Source organism: Falco punctatus (genome assembly GCF_963210335.1).
Source record: "Falco punctatus genome assembly, chromosome: 9".
Lineage (NCBI taxonomy): Eukaryota > Metazoa > Chordata > Aves > Falconiformes > Falconidae > Falco > Falco punctatus.
In genome coordinates, this window is record NC_137589.1 from 50,968,106 (window position 1) to 50,987,338 (window position 19,233).

The following is a 19,233-nucleotide window of genomic DNA, read 5'->3' on the forward strand; positions in this document are numbered from 1 at the left end:
CCTTGGAGTATGTGATGCATTTTACCAAATGAAGAAGACTGTGTGGAAACCAAGTCAGGGGCTCAGGCGAGGTATAATTGTCACAGGACTAAGAATGCTGGCTAGTGTTGCTTCATGAGCCTTACTAGTTCTGGTGCTTGAAATAGTTGCTGCTTGCTTTGGCTTGCGCTGCGGCAGAGAAGGGAATGTTTTCCATGCCCGCTGTGACAGGACAAGGAGGAATGAAGGTAGGAGTCGGAAGTGAGGTCATGGCTCAGGCTCACTAACGGGAAATTAGGTAAAGGAGAGACGGGAACTGCTCATTTTGAGCCTTCAGTGAGCCAAAACTTTGGGGGCTCTCAGGTCTGTAAGATTTTTTTCCCTTGCTGGACACGTAGCAAATGAGATATCCCCACGTTAGATTTTATCACCCACCGTTCCTAGGGAGACCGCTATAGTGTCTCACTGAACTCACTCAGATCTTTGACATTCCTGTGATCGGGAGATCAATTTAATCTCCCGATTAGGAAATTTTCCACTGGTTTTAACTAAGAATCGTTCTGTCCTGGTAGAACTGCTCCACATTTTTTTTTTTTTTTTTTTTGGTGAGCCAAAAGGCCACAGCAAACCTGATACAGTCCTGTCATCTTCTGCACACCGAGCTCTGCAAGCATTGGTAGCAATATCAGATGCAGCAAGGACATGTGCCTTTTCCAGGAAATCTAAGGAGAGTTATTTGCTCTCTGTATCAGCAATGCCATTGCTTTTCCCAGTCAACTACTGCCAGCTGTGGAAGTCACGTTCCCTCCTGCCAGCCGTTCATTGTGCTTTTGCAGTAGGAAGAGGGGGGATGGAAGAAGGGGGATCTTAATTGAAAAAATAGGCCTAGGGCTTCAGGGACATAACAAAGTCAGTGGGAGTGTGTGAACAGCAATTTATTTTGTCAGTTCAAGTTACAGTCACTCTGACATGTGAAAATTGCAAATGCCAGTTTCTCAATGTGTCACTGTGACACACAGCATCCCAAATAAATAATGAAACTCTGGACTTGGTTTGCAGAGATTTGGAAAGCCTAAAGAAATGGGATATAAAAATTGGAGGATAAACTGACAGAGGTTTCTTTGACATAAGGGGCATGATCTTAGCTCAGCCTTTCTCAAGATTATCTTCATACCTTCCATTGCTTTCACAGAGCTTTCCTATCATCACTGTAGTCTTCATATAGTTTATGGCCTTCCTAGCATCTTCGGGCTTTGAAAATGGAGCTGTTTTCATGAAGAATGAAGCAGACTTTTTCTCTTTAAACTGTAAAGGATTGGAAGGAGTGTGGCTGAAGTGTTGATCTGAGACTGAGTAGACCTCCAAGGCTAGGATCCAATTAGGAAATTGCCTGTTACCCTGGCTGCTTAGAAGCCTTCTAAATATTCGGGTTCTATATTCTGTTCTTCACCTGTGAAATGAGAGCAATTGTGATATTTACATCTCCTGTCTTTTCTGACTTAGTTTAGTTTAGATCTTTTAGGAAGGAGCTCTCCTTCCTATGTATTTCTGTAGCACTTAATATAATTTGGCTCAGCCTTTATTACGGTATATAGACATTCTAACAAATACCTTGTTTTGTGCAAATGAAGTAGTTGCAATAAGTAGTCTCACCAATTAATATTTCGTCCTTGTGCTTACAGAAGTAGACAAATAGCCGTTATTGATCAGGTGACCAAGTTAGAAAAACGAAGGTTTATTAAAAGTTCAGTCAGAAAGAAACTGTCCTGCAGAGGCCCTTGGCAGGAACTTGAGTGGCAGCAAAGACATTCATTGCCCTTAAAAGAGAAGTCCTTAACACCATGGCAAAGCTATGAGACGTTTTCTTTCCAGTTTCCCCAGATAAATCTGGGTTAGGAGTCGACAGGGTGGTCAGACAGAATAGGTGACTTCTAAGAAAAAATCCTGAATAACTAGATTTGTTATATCTAAGAAGAAATGAGTGGCAGAGGATGTAAGTCTAAAATGCATAAAAGGCCTATGCATGCAAGAAGAAACATGTTACCTTTGGAGAAGAAGAGCAGCACGAGAAGCTGTAACCACAAATTGCAAGACAGTCTGTGTCCAGAAGCTGAAGAAAGTATCAACAAGGCCAGTGAAGATGAGAGCTTGTGCATTATCTGTAGCAGGTAGTCCTAGCAAGCTGGGGGTGGAAGGGAGTTCGAGATGCTGTGTACCCAACCCTTGCTCTAAACCAACATCTAAACGATAAGTGCTGATATTTTCCCTCGGTGTTTCAGGAAGCTGAAAGTCAATGCAGACCAGAAGGTTTATCTGGTTTCATGACTTTGGAAGAGCTGTTAAGCTGACACTTCTTACCAGTAGGTAGACTGTGCCCAGGAGTGTTTCATTAGTGTAAGAGGATCCCCCATTTGTAGAACAGTACATCACCTTCTGCTGTACTGCTATCTTTTTTTCATGTAAACTTAAAGATAGGGGATGGATTCTCAGGAACTGAAAGCCAAACTGTCCTTCTCATACAGCCAGGGCCAAAAGTAATTGAGGTCACATGTGGCTGAAGACAGAGATGTGGGATGAGCCAGAGAGAGGGATCAGCCTCTCACGGCAGATGAGCGAACACAGTTTATACGCTTTCCAGGACATGGTTAAATCTGCAGTTCTTTTCCATGGAAAAGCATCCCTTGACTTTGCATCAATGTCCCAAGGGGAAGTGCTGCCTTTCTCACACTTAGAGAGGGCCTTTTCTGCTTCCTTAGGAGCTACAGAAATTGCTGGAATTAGGCCGTAAGGAAATCTTAGCCATTTGACTGCATGTTCTTCATCCACGACCGCCCTGGTGTCACACTCTTCTGAGTACATCCCTAGACGGACAGACTTTGGGAGAGCTGATGCAGTTACTTGACAGACCACTTAACATGATATTAGCTCTGTGCTTGTCTCTACTCTTAAAACATGCGTCATTGTACACTGTAATTATAAGGAGAGCTAACTGGCAAGGAAGGATGATTGCATCATTAAGGCACTGGAACAGGAATAACTTAATTCTGCTGTTAACTCTTCATGTCACCCTGGCTATGACACTGCAGATCAGTTTTCTCATCTGAAAGGAATTTTTTTCCTACATTATTAATCTCATTTTATTGTATTGCATGATGTTGCTTCATCTACATAATATTTTGAAGGGACAGACATGAGGAAATTGTGTCTATGGCGTGTGTGATGAGGATCAAATTCAAACTGGAATTTGAACTAAAACTATAGGTGTCCTACTATAAGAATTTTAATATCAATAATAATAATATTTATAATATAAACATTTACAAAGAGTTTGGAAGATTAATCATAACAGAAATAGCTAAAAGAAAAGTCTATAGTATATTATAGAACCTGGTTAATTGTTTGTGTCAATTTGCAACCCTGACATCGCTCACCAAGTATTCTGGCAAGCTCGTAGCTCTTTCAAAAAAAGATTTAACAGCCAAGTTACAGCACTGACATCTCATGTTGCTTTTAGTTTATTATTATTGCAAAATGCACTACTGAACACTTACTAGCGCATCATGAAATAAAATGCTGTGGAATTACAAATGAATTTTGCTTGTAAGAGGAATGAGTCTGTGATTTAGAATCTTTGATATCAGTAACACTGATGCTTTTATGATCAAGATGAATGCAATGACAGGAATGTCTGTTGGTTTTGTGTTTCGTTGTTTTTTGTTTTTTTTTTTAATTTGGAAGTTTTTACACAATTTTGAAAGGGTAAATTTTTGGTGAGATTCTTTGTAATCTTTCTTCTTCCCAAGGAGTTCAGCCAGCTATGAAATAAAAGTGGTTTTGTTTGGTGGTTTTTTTTTTTTTTTTTTTCCTCCCTGGCTTGCTTCTTTTTCCTCCTCTACATCAAACAATTTTTATGAAATCAACGTTTTTCTACCTCTGCTCCTACCTCCCACACCCTTTTTCATGTGCAAAATTCCACAGTCCCCTGGGGCTCTGTTGCCCATTGATGCTGTTGGAAAGAAGCTCCTTTGTCCATAGAAGCCGTTTTCTTGTGCTGTGTTCCCTGTACCTCCATTTGTGTGTCTGTGTCACACTATAAACCCATGCCAAACTATCACAGCTGAAGAGCAAAGTCATGACGTCCAAATTCACAGTGCAAAGCAATAGGGATGTTTGGGGTTTTTTCTTCAATATTTCAGACACAGCTTTTGTCACAATGGGTCATTCTTCTGTCTAGTCAGTGTGCCTTTCCTGGCAGGGACCAGTTCTAGGTGCAAGAACTGCTGCGGTGGGCAGTAATGGATTAAATACGTCCACTGTGAAAGAATCTTCCTTAATTGCATTAGTTTGAGGTTTATTTTATGTCCTGATATGTGGCGTTGAGCCAGAGACCACAATACACCTTCCTTTCCAAGGTCCGAGTGCCGAAAAGTATCCCTTTACAAGAAGGGTGCTTAAGTGCTTTTCTGAATCAAAGCCTGAGTCAGTGTTTTAATGTACTCTGTTCATGCTTGGAAATGGCTTATATTCCTCTGAGCAAATTTCCTTTAAAGAAGCTAAGCCTACTACAGTGTCTGAAGAATTCAATGTCACACTGAAAACTTATCCCCCAGATCTGTGTCCAAAGAGATCCTGCTTAATGGATGCTACCTATTACTTACTGCCATACAGCATTCTTCTTTCAAGCACTGAAACAGTCTGTTCTCTCTCCAGGCAATGTGTCAAATTTTCGTCTGGTTGCCTATGGTGTTTTCCATTTATATTCAAGGTTCTAGAGAAGGTCACTTCAGTGCAGCATCAATAGCACCTCCGTACCCATGATCTCATACATATATTTGAGGCTGGCTCTAAGGCAAGAGTATGGCAGGACTCAGACTGCCCACTGGAAAGTTTAGGCAGCCATCTCTTGTAGAAGAGTGATTTAGGGATATGTTCTCTTCACCGCTGCTGCTTTCAGCACAGTGGACCACATTGTCCTTTCAGAAAGTCTGAAGCAGGTGCCTGACCTGCCTGGAAATGCTTTATTGTGGTTTGTTTCCAGCCTTACTGCTGGTTCCTTTCTGACTATTGCAGTCCTCGAGGAAGATTCATCCCTCGGTCTTGCTGGGCTATTTTAAGGCAGTGCTTCTAAGTATCCGTGTGAGCCCATATGCTTCAATTAGCTTTTGTCTGGCCTGAGCTGTTTTTGTTATCACCCTCTTTTTGCTGATAAAGCAGGAACATTTTTAGAGGTGATTTTCCCCCCGCCCCTGCAGGAGCCCTAGGATGGATGGGAATGAACTTTGTCAGGTGCTTAGAGTAAAAGGAATTGTCAGGATACCTGGCTCCCTGTCGGTCCTGACAAATCGCTCGGGGCCCTTGTGTCTCAGGTTGCTCGATCTGCAAAGCAAGGCTAATATTTATTTCCATTATATATATTAATAGCACTTAGTAACTTTGAACAAGGTCAGGACTCCACTGCATTACATACTGTGCTAAGACACGCATATATTAGTCCCTGTCTCATGCCTCCTGTAAAGAAGTGATGTAAGAATGCAGTGCCTGAGAGATGCAAGAAATGAGCCATAGTGCATAATGTATCCTGAGGTTCTGCCCTGTCACTCTGGCTCATCTGATGAAGTGCATTATGGGCGGGAGATAACTGGAGCTGGCCTTTCATAACTTGATTATCTTATTTCAGTGTTAATAACCATGATAAGCCTCCATGACTAAAGGGAGATGATGTCTGAAAAACCTCTGCAAAGTTCCGGTGACGTGAACTGGGAAGAGTAAAGCAGCAGTGCCAAAGCACGTGTACCTCCAACAAAGCTGACCTGTGTCTTCTCTAAATGTAAGCCTCTCAATTTCATCACTGCCTTAGGTACTGGAGTCACTCTTTAGATGATCCCACGGTGCTTCAAGCTCAGGCCAACAACTCTCTGAATTAATAGATTAGCAGACAACGGCTCTGTGAACCTAGAGCGAGAATTAACAAATAGGCTGTCCCCAACCACCATTAATGCATCACAGATTTAGGGCTGCCTGACAAGCAATGTTCTGCCATTGCCACCATGACTTTGTTCTATACTTTAAACTTGGAAGCCGTGGTTAAAATAAAGAATAGTTTGGAACCTCTGGTTGTTAAATCACTGCAAGCTCCTATTGTGGATGTACAGTGACACCACAGTTGCTAAAGTCTATAAAACTGCTTTACAGGGCTAAGCTATTCTGTTGGGACCCACACTGTGTTCGTTCCTTTGAAGACAGGATGAGGGACATTTGTGTGCTGAAATGACGTGTTGGGGCAGCATTGCTGAGGTTACGGAGATGTGAGTTTGAGTCTGTGGTGGGATATGATATTTTTTTTTTTTTTTGACTCCTTCTATAAATGGGCAATATTGATAAATGATGCTTCCTCCCCATATCATCATGCTCATATATTCTGGTTTCATACTTGGAGGCAATAGTTAAAGTTCAATGTAAGCACAAAGGCAACTGGGTGTGGTGTTGATCACGTAACTTTGTTGGTCACAGATTGTGCTCAGTCCATGGTTGGACTACAGTGGAGTGGGTGCTTGTCTTTGAAATATTAAAGCAGGAGCTGCTAGCACTTGAAGAATGAGCAAAGTTTCTTCCAGCAAAACTGTAGTAAATTGCCATCCTCTGCGAGGCACAGAGATGGACCTGCAAAGCCAGCTCAGCAACAGGGCTAAAGCTTTGTGTTCATAGGGCTGCAGCGAGGCTGGTGATGTACCAATACAGACATCAACAGAACACTGTATACTTAACCGCAATGGTTGTAATGGAGCGAAACCAGGGTGCACAAGCTCTGAGAGCGGAGTGAATCTGAGATTAGCAATGCTGTATGGAGAGTTAGATCTTGATCTTGTAGGAAAAGATACGTAAAATAATTTCTGAAATGAAAGCCCAGTTGTGAGATGGTAATCAGCTGCTGAACTGCAATGTTCTGAAGGTTTGTTTAATGCAGAATTAGTCAGAAATCTTTAAAATAAGTTGTGATTAAAATATCCTTTTAGCTTTCTGTTTATATCTGCTTTTATAATATCCCACTTTATAAAGTTTGAAAGTGAGGTACAAGTTTAGTGAAAGCAATGAATAGAGCTTGAGAGGTGCTGGCTCTTCATGCCTTGCAGTCATGCAGGGCAGTACTTGGGGGGAAAAAAGGAAAATGATCCAGAGCCTTCATTCCAAGAAAGAGTCTAGACATTAAGCCACTGCATAAAAAGCTATTGGAAATTCAAGGATTTCCTTACAAGTGCTTGCATCTTTCTTTCCTGGCTTCTTCTGGAAGTCGCAAAGAGGTCCATTGACTTCTCTGAGATTCACAGTACCACATAAATTAGATGGAAAGACTCCATGGGAACTGGGCCAAAGGAAAAGACAGTTCTTAAATATATTATCTGTGTCACTCTTCTCCTTTGTATGTTTCTCTCCACAGCAACTCTTCCTCTGTACTTAGTGAACTATGCTTTGAAGTAAGTTGATTTGCTACAAAAGTAAGATAAACTGCCAAAAAATAGTTAAATTTTCATTCTCCATTCTATATGAAAGCACGTACGACAGTACTGGTAAATACGTGAGTCATGTTACTTCCAGTGTTGATGCAGAGGGCTCAAAGGTCACCTCAAATTCTCTTGCCCATCTCTCATTAAGTGAGGAGGTGACAACAGTACCAAGCAAGCAGCAAAGCAAGCAGAACGTCCTGTAGGGCAGTTTGAATACTGGGCCTTTTTTAGAACTAGTAGGTTTTTGAGTAAAGAAACTCATGGAAATAAGCCACAGCCATGCAGCTGGTACCCTCAAAGAGTCCTTTGGAGCAGCGAGTAGGCTGGTCTCAAGTGAGGTGGCCGTGGTGGGTAGCAAGCAGGGGCTGTCCATGCCTGATAGAAATGTCTCTGGAAAGGTAATTTTTTCTATCAACTGCTTCAGGGTTTAGGGGTGTCAAATGTGGCTGTCTTCTGATTGTTAGAGTTGGCCAGCTTCCAACTGCTTTTTAAAGTTACTTATTTTTATAAATGTTGCATTTATCGGGGTGGATTAGCCAAGTCTATTGCCTTCAGTGCTTTGGCACAGGCTGTCAGAAATTATTTTTGCAATGCTCTGCCCTGGACAAAATGCATTTACTTTTCAAACTCTGCTCTCACTTCCATGCAATAAGCTATTGAAAGTTTCACTTACAGTCAGACATTCAGTGGAGTTCTTATCTGCAGCTTTGTTGTGCATTGGATTTGTGTTTGTTGAACTCAAAGAGAAAGGACTACTTCCCCCTAATGGCTTCTGGCTACCAGTAAATGGTGGCTATTCCGCAAGGAGGTATAAAGCACAGTAGGATGTTTTCAGAGAGGTAATAAATCTGCTGGGATTGTCACAAGGAGTGCCAACATCATTTGAGAGTGAGGAACTTGTGGCATTTCCTTTGATCCATCTCGAGCATCATCTCCACAGAGGCTTGAATACATGGGCCAAATGCTCTGCCCAGCAGATCGATCATTTTCCAGCACCAAAGAGCTGGGCCCACCCTCTGCGGATTGTTTAGGGTAATACCATGCTTTATTTCTGCAACCGGTGTTCTAGGGGAACTAAAAAATGGGCCCTTTTCTTGGGCAAGATGATTGACCTCCGATAGTACCTTCAGGGCTGTGAAGTTTTTAATGGAACATAGTCACTGTAATGTTGCTCAAGGTAAGGAAGAATTTAATCTGAAGTAAAGGCTCATAGTTTAAGAGATTGGAAATTGAATATCCTCTTGATGCCATTATCTCCAGGAAAAAGTTCACTGATTTTCTCTTGCATGACTTGGACTAACCTTTACATTCATACGTACCTTTAAAGTAAACGCGACTACTCACTTCAGAAAGGTTTCTCACTTGTGCGCATTAGTTTGTTCATTCTCATAATAATTCCACTTGCCTCCCCTGTGGATGAATGTCACTGCAACCTCTGTGCTTCCATACTAAAACCTGATCTCGTCACTCACTTCAAAGATGCAATTCAGTGCCAAATACCTCACCTTCATCCATCTCAATCTAAACTCAGCAAAATGACCTCTCAAAAAGTACTCTACAGAGGCACTCTTTAATCAACATCTGTTTAGAGCTTTCCCTGTTAACTTCACATAGGCAGATTGTTTTCCATAATTAGACACAGATAGGCTTTGATATAACCAGCTGACATATAGAATACATATTCATTTCTCCCTCTGACTTCTTGAAGGATCTGAGTAATGCAGAAGAAACACCTAGTGCATTTAATACTAGTCTCAAGAGCTGCAGACTTGTCTAAGAGAGTCACTGAAGCACTTCAGGTAAAGCTCTCATCCCTTGTTAAAATGAGAGGCTTAGGGCAGTGTGACGCTCTTGATGAACTAAGAGGCTGTATTTAGATAAGAAATGGAGAGGAACTTGGAGCTCGTGTCCCATTGCTAGACAGCCTATAAGGGTCAGGAACGTTCTTTAGGGACAAGAAAATGACGTTAATAGAGCTCTCGCCGCAAAGAGTTTATGGTTTTGTAATTATAGCCCTGAACAGGTACTTGGGGCTCACTGATGCTCGCTGCTGTGGACTGTGCTCGATCTGGATTGTCTTAGGCCATTTGTAGAGACTCTAGTTCAGATAAACACTTAAACATATGCTTGAAGTTATTCATATGTAAAATACCCCTTAAGCTCTTTCTGCTAAACATGACCTTGATCTCTTGGTGCTGCAGTTCCCCAGTGAAAAATAGAAATACGATAACAGCTTTATCAGTCTGAAAACTCCCAGCAGTCCCATGCTACTATTTCTCATGTAACATAACAAAACGTATCTATAAACGTGATAGTATTTACTGGCTTGATTCTGCCCTTTCCCTTCAGTGAAATTAAATAACAACTGACTCCAGAGGCAGGCTGATTGATTTCAGTGAAACTAATGCTACTACTCAACAAGAGCAAAGGCAGAAGTAGCGGAGTCAGGCACCGAGCAGGTTTTGTTATTCCCCTGTTACTGCCACAGAGCTCTGGTTATTTTGAGAAAGCCTGTTCGTATTTTCTGTTTTGCTGTCTCCTCCTGATCTTTTCTTGTCGCATTTTCTCAGCTTTGTAGAATAGTCTCAAAATTTATCAATTGACTGTCAGCTTTGAAATCTCCTACTTCTGGAATTTTCAGGTTCCTCAAGCGAGCATTTAGAGCCACTATATCTCCAAACCATCTGTTATTACTGGGGGGAAAACTCCCCTCCTTTAAAAGCTGACTTTCAGAAGCCTTTAGTAATTGCAGCCCCAGCGGAAATTATTGAGAACTAATAGTAGTCTGAAACGTTTTAGAAAGCCAAGGCATGGAAGGGTTCCTTTGCATTCTGCTGCCTCCGGCCCCACAATTTTCTACTCTTTTTCAACGTGTTATTGTTGAAGGTATCGAAGTTTGGAGGTGATTAGAACTTGGTAGTTAGCTTGGTCTTTAGCATATTGTTTTCAAACATTTCCAACAGAAGTAAATGCTTAAATCCCATTAAATTGGACTGTAAATGCCTTAGGTTTCTTTACAAATCCTTCTGGTAGGCATCAGATATCAAACAGACAAAACAAAAAAATTAAGCTGAAGCCAGGGTATTTTTCTTTCCCTATGGGGAAAAGGGCATCCATTATGCAATGAATCTTTGTAATGGTTTGGTGGCTTTGACAAAATCCATTTTATTTCATTGTCCTTTTACTTTACATAATGTCCATAAAATGGCAAAACAGAAGATGTTATTGCTGATCAGAACAATTAGTATAAAGCTCTTGAGTAGAATAACATTGCAAGAAAAGCAATCTTTTGGGCCAGAGCAACTTTCTCAGGAACTGCATGAAGAACTATGACTTGTCTCGTAGTTCCCGAAAGCAGTTTTCATCTGTTGTCTTCATATCGGGGGAAAAAATAAAAAAAAAAAAAAAGAGAAGGAAAGAGCAGCTGGCTTAGTTCCCCTCACGTCGTAATACCCAGCACATTGCAAGATACCAGAATAAATGTTACAAGATGGGTAAAGCTTAATTTTACCATGATCCCAGGGGATGCTGGAAACTCTAGTAAAATGAGATTCTATGAAACTGAAACAAATAAGTGGTGTTTTTTTTTAACATTAGGCTGGGGAAGACCTGAAACAGGATCTGTTTGGGAGACCCTGCTCTCATACGGACACCTCTGGATTGCAGAGGGGAGTTTCAGCCAGGTGTAGGGGTGTACCCACACATATAAAGTTACAAGGAAACTTAAAGATCTTTTAGAGCAGAGAAGAAACTATTAAACCTATAGTTCCTATAATCCAGGTTTACCTTGTAGTGCACAAGCCTTCCACAGGTAAATCCCTGTGGTGCAGAGGACATGTTTAAGAAGGATGGCTAAGCCAATGCCCCAGTTCCCATTGATTTTTACCGCGAGTCCGACTCCCGCTTTTCTTTGATTATTGGCCCCTGGTTTACAATGAATATGACCACCCTGCTTTCCTGTGAACCCTGTTGTGTTCGCTTGTGGGCTCTTCTCTTCTGCTATGGAACCCTCTTGGTTGGCTTTGAGGAGCTGTGCCCAAAGCCCAGGGACGAGGGTGATGGGAGGGAGTGAGGAGCTTTGGCTGGCTTAATGGCAAAAACTCAAGGAGCGTAGTCAGGAGATGCTGAAATTCTTACAGGAGGCCTTGCAATTAGAATACAGTTCTGTAGATGGTTATTTCATTGGAGAGCAGTCCTTCATTAACACAGAGCCTCCAGAGCAGACTTTCTCATCTCTTTCTTCCCATCCCTCCCCTCATGTATATGTCTATGCACATTAATCAAATCACTCTTCTGTTCCGTCCGTGAGTTCAACAGGGGGACTGACTTTCTTGCCAGCTTATGCATAAGTTAAAGCCAAGGTATTTGATGTGTGAGAGCCGGCGGAGCTGCGGCACTCTGCAGTGAGCAGGTCTCGGTCCCTGAAGGCTCCCTCCCTCTCGCCATCCCTGATCCTTCATTTCCTCTGATGTCATCACTCCAATTTAAACAGAGGGGCCAGGCTAAACCGGCAGAAATATCTGTTTGGTTTTAACCTCTGGTGAGTGTTGGGCTTGTTCAGACATGTCCAGGGCGTTTAACGAAGTGGGAGTTCCTCCAGCAGACACAGAGCCTTGCTGCCCCCCTCTCTGGCACAAAGCTCTTTGGCGTAAGTTCCCTCTTCTGAAACCTCCATATTTACACAGGCGCCGTGGCTGTGGCTGGCCCAGGGTCCAGCTGCTGATACCCATCTTCCATTTTTGGAAATAAAAGGTTGAAATCAAAAGCTACAGGAGAGTGCTTCTGCTTGTCATGCAGTTCCGTGCTCCCCCCAGCTGGCTCCACGTTAGCCTGTTTGCAGCCAAGTGGGGTCTCCCAAATATGCATCCAGCAGCCTGGCACAGGATAACAGCCTGAACAAGGCAGCGAAAATGTTTGGAAAGCGGCGGCTGCCAGCCATGCCAGAGCAGGCCACCTCTCCCCCTCCAAAATCTTTGCATGCGACCATTTGAATACTGCATATAAAGGGTTTTTTTTCCTTACGATCACACTTGCTGTTCAGGGATGCTGCAGTCAGCACACATGTCCAAATGTTTTATAGGAGCAGTAAAGAAGCTCAGGGGATACAGAAGGACCTGAATGGTATCCAGTGAGCTCTCCAGTACAAAAGGACAGTGTGAAATTAGCAAATATTTTTCATTAATATTTCTTATTATATTAAGAATTAATTAATATTAATATTAATTAATTAAGAGTAGAAACAGCAATAACTCTTCTAGGCCTGTAACTTATTTTATTTTTTTTTAAGAAGTGCTTCACCAACTTTCACTGAGTCTCTAACCTTTAATTTCTAAGTTTTTTGTGTTTCAACTTGGGATGGAGAACAGTAATTAGTCTTATTGGAGGTATAACTGTTAGAAGTTGGAATTTCTTGAAAACGTGGAGTTTTAACCAAAAATAGAGGGCTTTTGTCCAGAACAGGAACACCCTTAAATGAGAATGCTAATCTTCCAGATAAAAAAGAAATCCTATTTTCAAGTAATACACTGGAAAAACTGCATAGTATTTTAATTAAATTAAATCACAATGAAATGCAGAAGAACTAAATAGGTTGGCTGTCTAGTATAGCTGCTAATCTGTCTCATGTTCAGTGATCTGTTTCACTCTGTCTAATCACAATCCATCCTGCATATGTTGTTCCAGCATGACATCCCACAATATTTTGTAGCGTTAATTGAATGCAGCCCGAAATTCAAAGAAAAGGGGAACAGTTAAGATGTACATGCAAGCGATAAATGTATCGCTTTCAGGTAGAGCTTGGAAGTAGATAAAAAGCCGCAGATCTATCAGGGAACTTTCTCAGAGCTCCTGTAAGATAATTCAATAGCTCCTGTTGGTGCACAGAGGATTTCAGCGATTCCAGGTGCTCTGTAATTTGGTTTCTGTATCTGGGGCGTTCCAGTTAATAAACAGGAGATGGAAGATGTTCCAACACCCTCCTATGGGCAAGCAAAGTCCAGTGGTCAGATTTCTTTTGTGCTGATAGGATGCAGCTTATCTGAAGCTTCTATATTAGCAATACTGCCTTGGAAATTAGCAGCATCTCCATTGCCTCCACTCCAGTAACATTCATTTACACCAGTTAAGAGTTCAGGTTCAGACCTCCAAAGAGAGCTAGGCACCTAACCTTCTTTGAAAATCTAAGATTTTCTCCTAGGTGTTTTTCAGATCTTTTGTAATTGCCTGACTCTATTTCTCAAATGCCAACTTTTTTTTTTTTTTCTTGGCCTCCTCTGCCCCAGCCTCATCCTTTTTCCTTTCTCGATGCCTCTAACCACTTCTGAACCCATTTCTCTGATCAGAGTATATTTTGGTCGGAGTTTGGGAAGAAATTCTTTTTGATCAGCCTGTATCAGAAACACTTGGCCCTGTGCTACCAGTCCGCTCTGGTATTATCATTCTTAGCCAGGTTTATTCGAATTTGCACATAAGCCTGTTTTAAGTAGGAAATGGGGCAGAAGCAAGCCTTCTGTTTCCATCCAGGCACAGTGTTCAGAAGTCCTCAGTTCAGATTTCATCCATATCTAATTAAAAGCTCATCAAACCTCATAAAACCCGCAGGGTTTCCAAGGATTTCTTGCTAATGGCTGCACTTGGAAAAAAAAAAAAAAAAAAAAGTACTTTGAGTTATTTTTCTTTCGACGTGCACTATGTACTTTTGTCATCATCTTCCTTTTCTCTCTGTGACATCTGTGGACAAAATGTATTTGGAGATGATTTGGTCATTTAGAAGAGAAATTATATATCGAGCACATTAGCATATAAATTCGCTTTTCAAAATGCTTTTGATCATCAGCTCGTACACAGAGGCACAAGCATGCACGCATGGTCTTGTGTATTCCAGTTACACGATAAACTTTCTTAAAATAAAGCAGAAGCTTTTGCATATGTATTTATATTATTTAAACTTCTGTTAAGTTCTAAAAGAATGTTGTAGTCTTTTTTTTTTTTTTTTCTTTAAATGGCTCTGGGTTATTTTTGAAGTCAAAAGTTAGGCATAAACTCATTTGCTCACGGTATCTGAGTTTCTTGATAGCACAGATCCTCCTCTTGCATTATTTTATCCCACATAAATCAGTCCCTGAGCCAAACCCCTTAAAAACATAAATACAAACATTAAAACAGCAAGTGTTAGGCTGGTTAGTCCATTACTTTAAAAGGAAGGAGAGAAAATAACGAATGATAAAGAGAATTAAGTATTCAATGACTTTTTTGGTTGCTTTTCCAAAGAAAAAAAAAGGTTGATCGTGGTTCTGTATTAATGTAGTAAGTTTTAACAAGGGGATCATCTAAAACAGCAGAAGGCTATGCTGGCTAAAACGTAGATAATTTAGATGTTCTGTAATTCAGCAGGACCTGATGAAATCTGCCCTGGAGTACTTCAGGATCTAGCTGAAACTATCCCAGAGTGATTAGAGATTATCTTTCAGAGTTCACAGATGACCAAGGTAGAGCCAGAGGCCCAGGGAAGGGTAAACATAAGGTCTATTTTTAAATAGGGGGAGAATGAGAACCAGGGGGATTATGGAACAGTAAAACTAACTTCAATACCCAAGAAGTTTCTAGAATTAGCTGTTACAAGCACTCAGAGAATAAGAAGTTAATAAGAAACAGCAAATATGGATTTGTCAAGAGCAAATCATGTCAAACCGGTACAATTTCTTTGCAGAGTGGATGAACTAGTAAGTAAAACCTGAGAAGTGGATGTGGTGGTGGTTGATTTTTAGTAAGGCTTTGAACACTCATTCTTGGCATCGTCATAGTCAAAGCAGAGGTACGTGCTCAGTTTCATCTTGCCACGCTGTGGGGGCACAGCTAGTTGTAAATTAAGGTTCAAAACCTAGTTGTAGATAGTTTCCTGTCAAGATTGGGGGGGAGGTGAGGGCATGTCAGGTGGGGTCCCCCAAGGGTCTGCCCTGGGTCGGGAAGTGCTCAGCATTTTGGTGACCGTCTTGCGTGATGATATGAAGTGCATACCAGTACAATCTTCTGAGGTCATGTTGGGTGGGAACACAGCGTTTTGGAAAGCAGAAGCAAAACTTGGAATGATTTTCATACCTGGTTATATGAAATGAGCAACTTGAAATGTGATAAAACCAAATCATAATGGTTAATGAAATAAATGCAAGTACAGAATAAAATGCAGAACAGAGGATAATTTGCAAGTGAAGCAGTATTAAAAATTTAAGACAATTGAGGATGCAGAGTGCTAGAAAATCTTAAACTGAATTTGATATAACACCATAAAACTGCTTCAGAAAAGACAGCTCATACAATGGAGAGTTTTAGTGGGACTTGTGGGTAAAAGACAAGGGGTAAATTTTGCTTTTCAGGCAACCTTCGTACAGCCTTGGCTGCGTTCCACTTCGGTTGTGCAGTTCAAGAAAAATCTTGACAAATTGGAGAGGGACTAAAGGAGAGCCGTAGGAATGATAAGAGGTTTGGAAAACGCAACCTATGAGGAAAGATTGAAAGAATTGGATTTGTTTAGTCTAGAGAAGGGAAGACTGACAGGACGTGATAACATTCCTCCAATATGTAAAACATTGCTAGAAAGAGAATCGTGATGAATTGTTCTTCATAGCAGCAATGAGTAGGAGAAAAATAATTGGTGTAATTTGTAGCAGAAAAGGTTTAGTTTAGATACTAGAAAAGCATTCTAGCTTCATGGATATTTCAGTACTAAAATAGGCTTTGTGAGAAGGTTCCTGGATCTGCTTCCTTGGAGGTCTTTAAAAGTAAGTTAGTCCTCTGTCAGGGATGGTCTAGGAATATTTGGTGTTGTCTTCTGCATTCAGGAACAGGCTAGACTGCAGCTTTGGGTAACTTCTGACTCTTACATCTCTGTAATTGTAAGTGCATTTCAAGATTAGACTGAATAAAATATTAGCAACTGGCAGGTAGATGGAGTGTTGATCGTTTGTCTACCGAGTTTTTCAGAGCTATGATGCTGGTGATAAATCTGAGTTCTTACAATCATGAACAATTTTATTCATCCAACACTTGTGCGAGGTAAGTGACTGTTACGCTTCTTACAGTAGGTGAGAACAAGGTAGAGTGAGTAGTTCCATCAAGGTTATTCTGTGTTATGTCAGCTAACCGGTATATATAACCAGGCCAGGTGCCCTTTCAGCTAAAATATCCTTCAGGTGGTGTGAGAAGTGTTGTGCCCATCTCATCTCTTCTTATTTGGACAGCAGACAACTGGGAATAGCTGTTCAATATGATCATAGCCTTCCTCAGCAGCTGCGTTGTGGTTCTCATACGTTTCTCAGCCTTTGTTTTACTTTTGTTCTTTATTGTGCTGTGATTAGTAATTAACGTGCCTAGGTTTTTAAATGGCTGAGTTTGTTATTTGACTGTGAGACAACTGACCGAGTGGGAGCAGTTCAGTGATACATACGCAGCTTTCCATCCCAAGCTCACCACTAGCCAGTGAACCTCCTGGGCGCCCAGTCCTCTCGTTTGAACTCACTGATGACTTTTTGATACAAAAGGCAAGGGAGGCAGGGTTTTTTCAAAATGCCTGAGATGTCCAGACACTTAGAGCTTCCTGAGACTGATGAACACCTCATTGCTGAAACAAGGATAACTTAGGATGTAATCTTGTTTTCCCCCTTTTTTTTCTAGAATTGTGAATAGAAGAATATAAATGTTACTGTATGCCATTAATTTTTCATGCATGAATCCAGAAATGTAAAAGGGACCTAAAAAGGGGTTTGAGTAAATGAAAGCGGCCTCTGGAGAGGCCAAATACCTAAAACCATTTGCATTTGAAATTTCATGTTGCTGCTTAGGAAAAAAACAAAGACCAATGCACGCCGCTGGCTTTTCCACCTGCAAAGCTTTGTTGCGTTTCCCCAGTCCGGGTCTGGGCTGGCTCCGTGGGGAGGCTCTGCCCAGTGAGGTCCTGCTGAGCAGGGGCTGGTGGTGCAGTCCCCCATTATCCCGCTCTGAACTGCCTTTCCCCGGGGATCTCATGGCCTCTGTGAAGCTCAGCTTGTGCAGTTAGGGGAAACGGAGACACAGCAAAGCTACCATCCCCACTAAATACCCACGGTCATTTGGGCACAGCAGTGTGAGGTACGCTGGGTACCTGTGGACTGGAGGTTAAGTTAATTTTTGTGAAGAGACCACCCTAACGACAAGTTGAGAGGAGAAGCGGAGGTTGGCAGCTTTTCTGCCTTCACAGCATCCTGTCTTCCCTTACACGATGTTGCTTTGTGTGTCTCAGCAGCAGGAAGCAATTGTCCAAGTAACAAGAGCTGTGTCCTGACCACTGACGTGTGTGTTTAGCCCTGGGATTGCCGTTTTTTCATGTCTTGGGAGTTAAGATGCAGAATTAGGTAGCCTGATGGTAGGTTTGAGGGAAGTTGCACAGTGTAGCTGGCTGCCCCAGCGCATGACCCTCACTAGGGCTGGACCAGTGTGATCCAGATGGGATGTTTTCCAGCTGCACCGACCAGTTCCCAAATTCCAGTTTTAAACCTGGGACCAAACAAAGTGATATCCAGAAGGTTTCTTGTTCGGGGCGTGTGTGTGTTCATGTGTGTTGTTTTGCTACACAGCTGCAACATCCCAGAATAAACTACCCTAACTAAAGACAGAGACCTTACGGACCAGGGAGACCTCTGTGTATCTGAATCGGTGCTTACAAACAGCAAGCCTCTACAACCCCGCATTCACACTTTGCCTGGGGAACACAAAAGGTTTAAAGCCAAAGCCGTGTGTTACTTTCCTGCAGTGAATTTACTTCTTTTTCTGATAAAGATAGCAGGGGAGGTGTTCCCCTTCCCCACACACACCTTTTTTTTTTTTTTTTTTTCCCTTTTCTCCTTGCTGATCCCTTCTTCTCACCCTGCACACACCATTTCTTCTGCACCACATATTATAAGTGGGGGAGATTTCTTGAACCAGGGGCCTCCTGCTTAATGCACTAAGGATTCAGTCAGGCCAAAAATGCCTGTAGCATATGGGGAAGGAAAGGGCCAGCAGTGAGCGAGCTTGGACAGATGTGCAAGAAGAGGGAGTGTGGTGTTAGTGGGGGTGGAGAAAGCTCTCCCCCCGAGCCGTGTCAGGGAGGGGGGGGCACTCAGGAGAAACGGACCCTTTTTAGGACCCCAGCAGTCAGGGAGAGCCCCTGAGGCATTTTTGGCCAGGAGGTTGTGCACGCACGCACGCACGCGCACACACACACACACACACACACACACACACACACACGGAACAGTTCAGCAGCAGTCCAATCCCCAGTGACATGGAGCTTTTTCTTAATTCAGAGCATATTTCAGGCTTCAGTTTAAGGGGGGTGGGGGGTGCACAACAACACCAAAAACCAACCCATAAACCATAAAGAATCTATTGAAACAATTGTAAGGGGAAAAAATAGAATGTGGCTGCAGCTGAAGTTGCTAGGGAGGAGATGTAGGGGAGAGATGAAAAATAAAAGAAACAATTACCATTTTCCTCGCTGGCCTCAGATCCGCCTGGAAAAGTACAGACCTGTGCAGGCACTTCCCCAAAACCCCAAGTGGTATCCCCCCCCCGAGAAACGCCGCTGCTCTCGGGTGAGCTGCTGCTTAAGCTGGGCTCCCTGAGGGATGCAGCTTTGCTCATTCACTCCTACTCGCCTGGCAGCACCTCCTGCACGTCTCGGTGCTGGTTTTCAAACAGAAGCTTAAAGCCAGGTGATCGGTCATTTGTCTTGTTGTTT

At 42.2% G+C, this 19,233-nt stretch overlaps 1 protein-coding gene across 1 annotated transcript in view; it reads left to right on the forward strand.

Annotated features, from left to right (window-relative positions):
• PAPPA (pappalysin 1) overlaps positions 1–19,233 on the forward strand; it is a 420,169-nt gene that overhangs the window by 148,297 nt on the left and 252,639 nt on the right. Inside the window, exon 2 of the mRNA XM_080402293.1 lies at positions 16,461–16,532. Coding sequence (XP_080258419.1) covers positions 16,499–16,532 — 34 coding nt within the window. The 5' untranslated portion in view covers positions 16,461–16,498. The remainder of the gene's footprint in view (positions 1–16,460; positions 16,533–19,233) is intronic.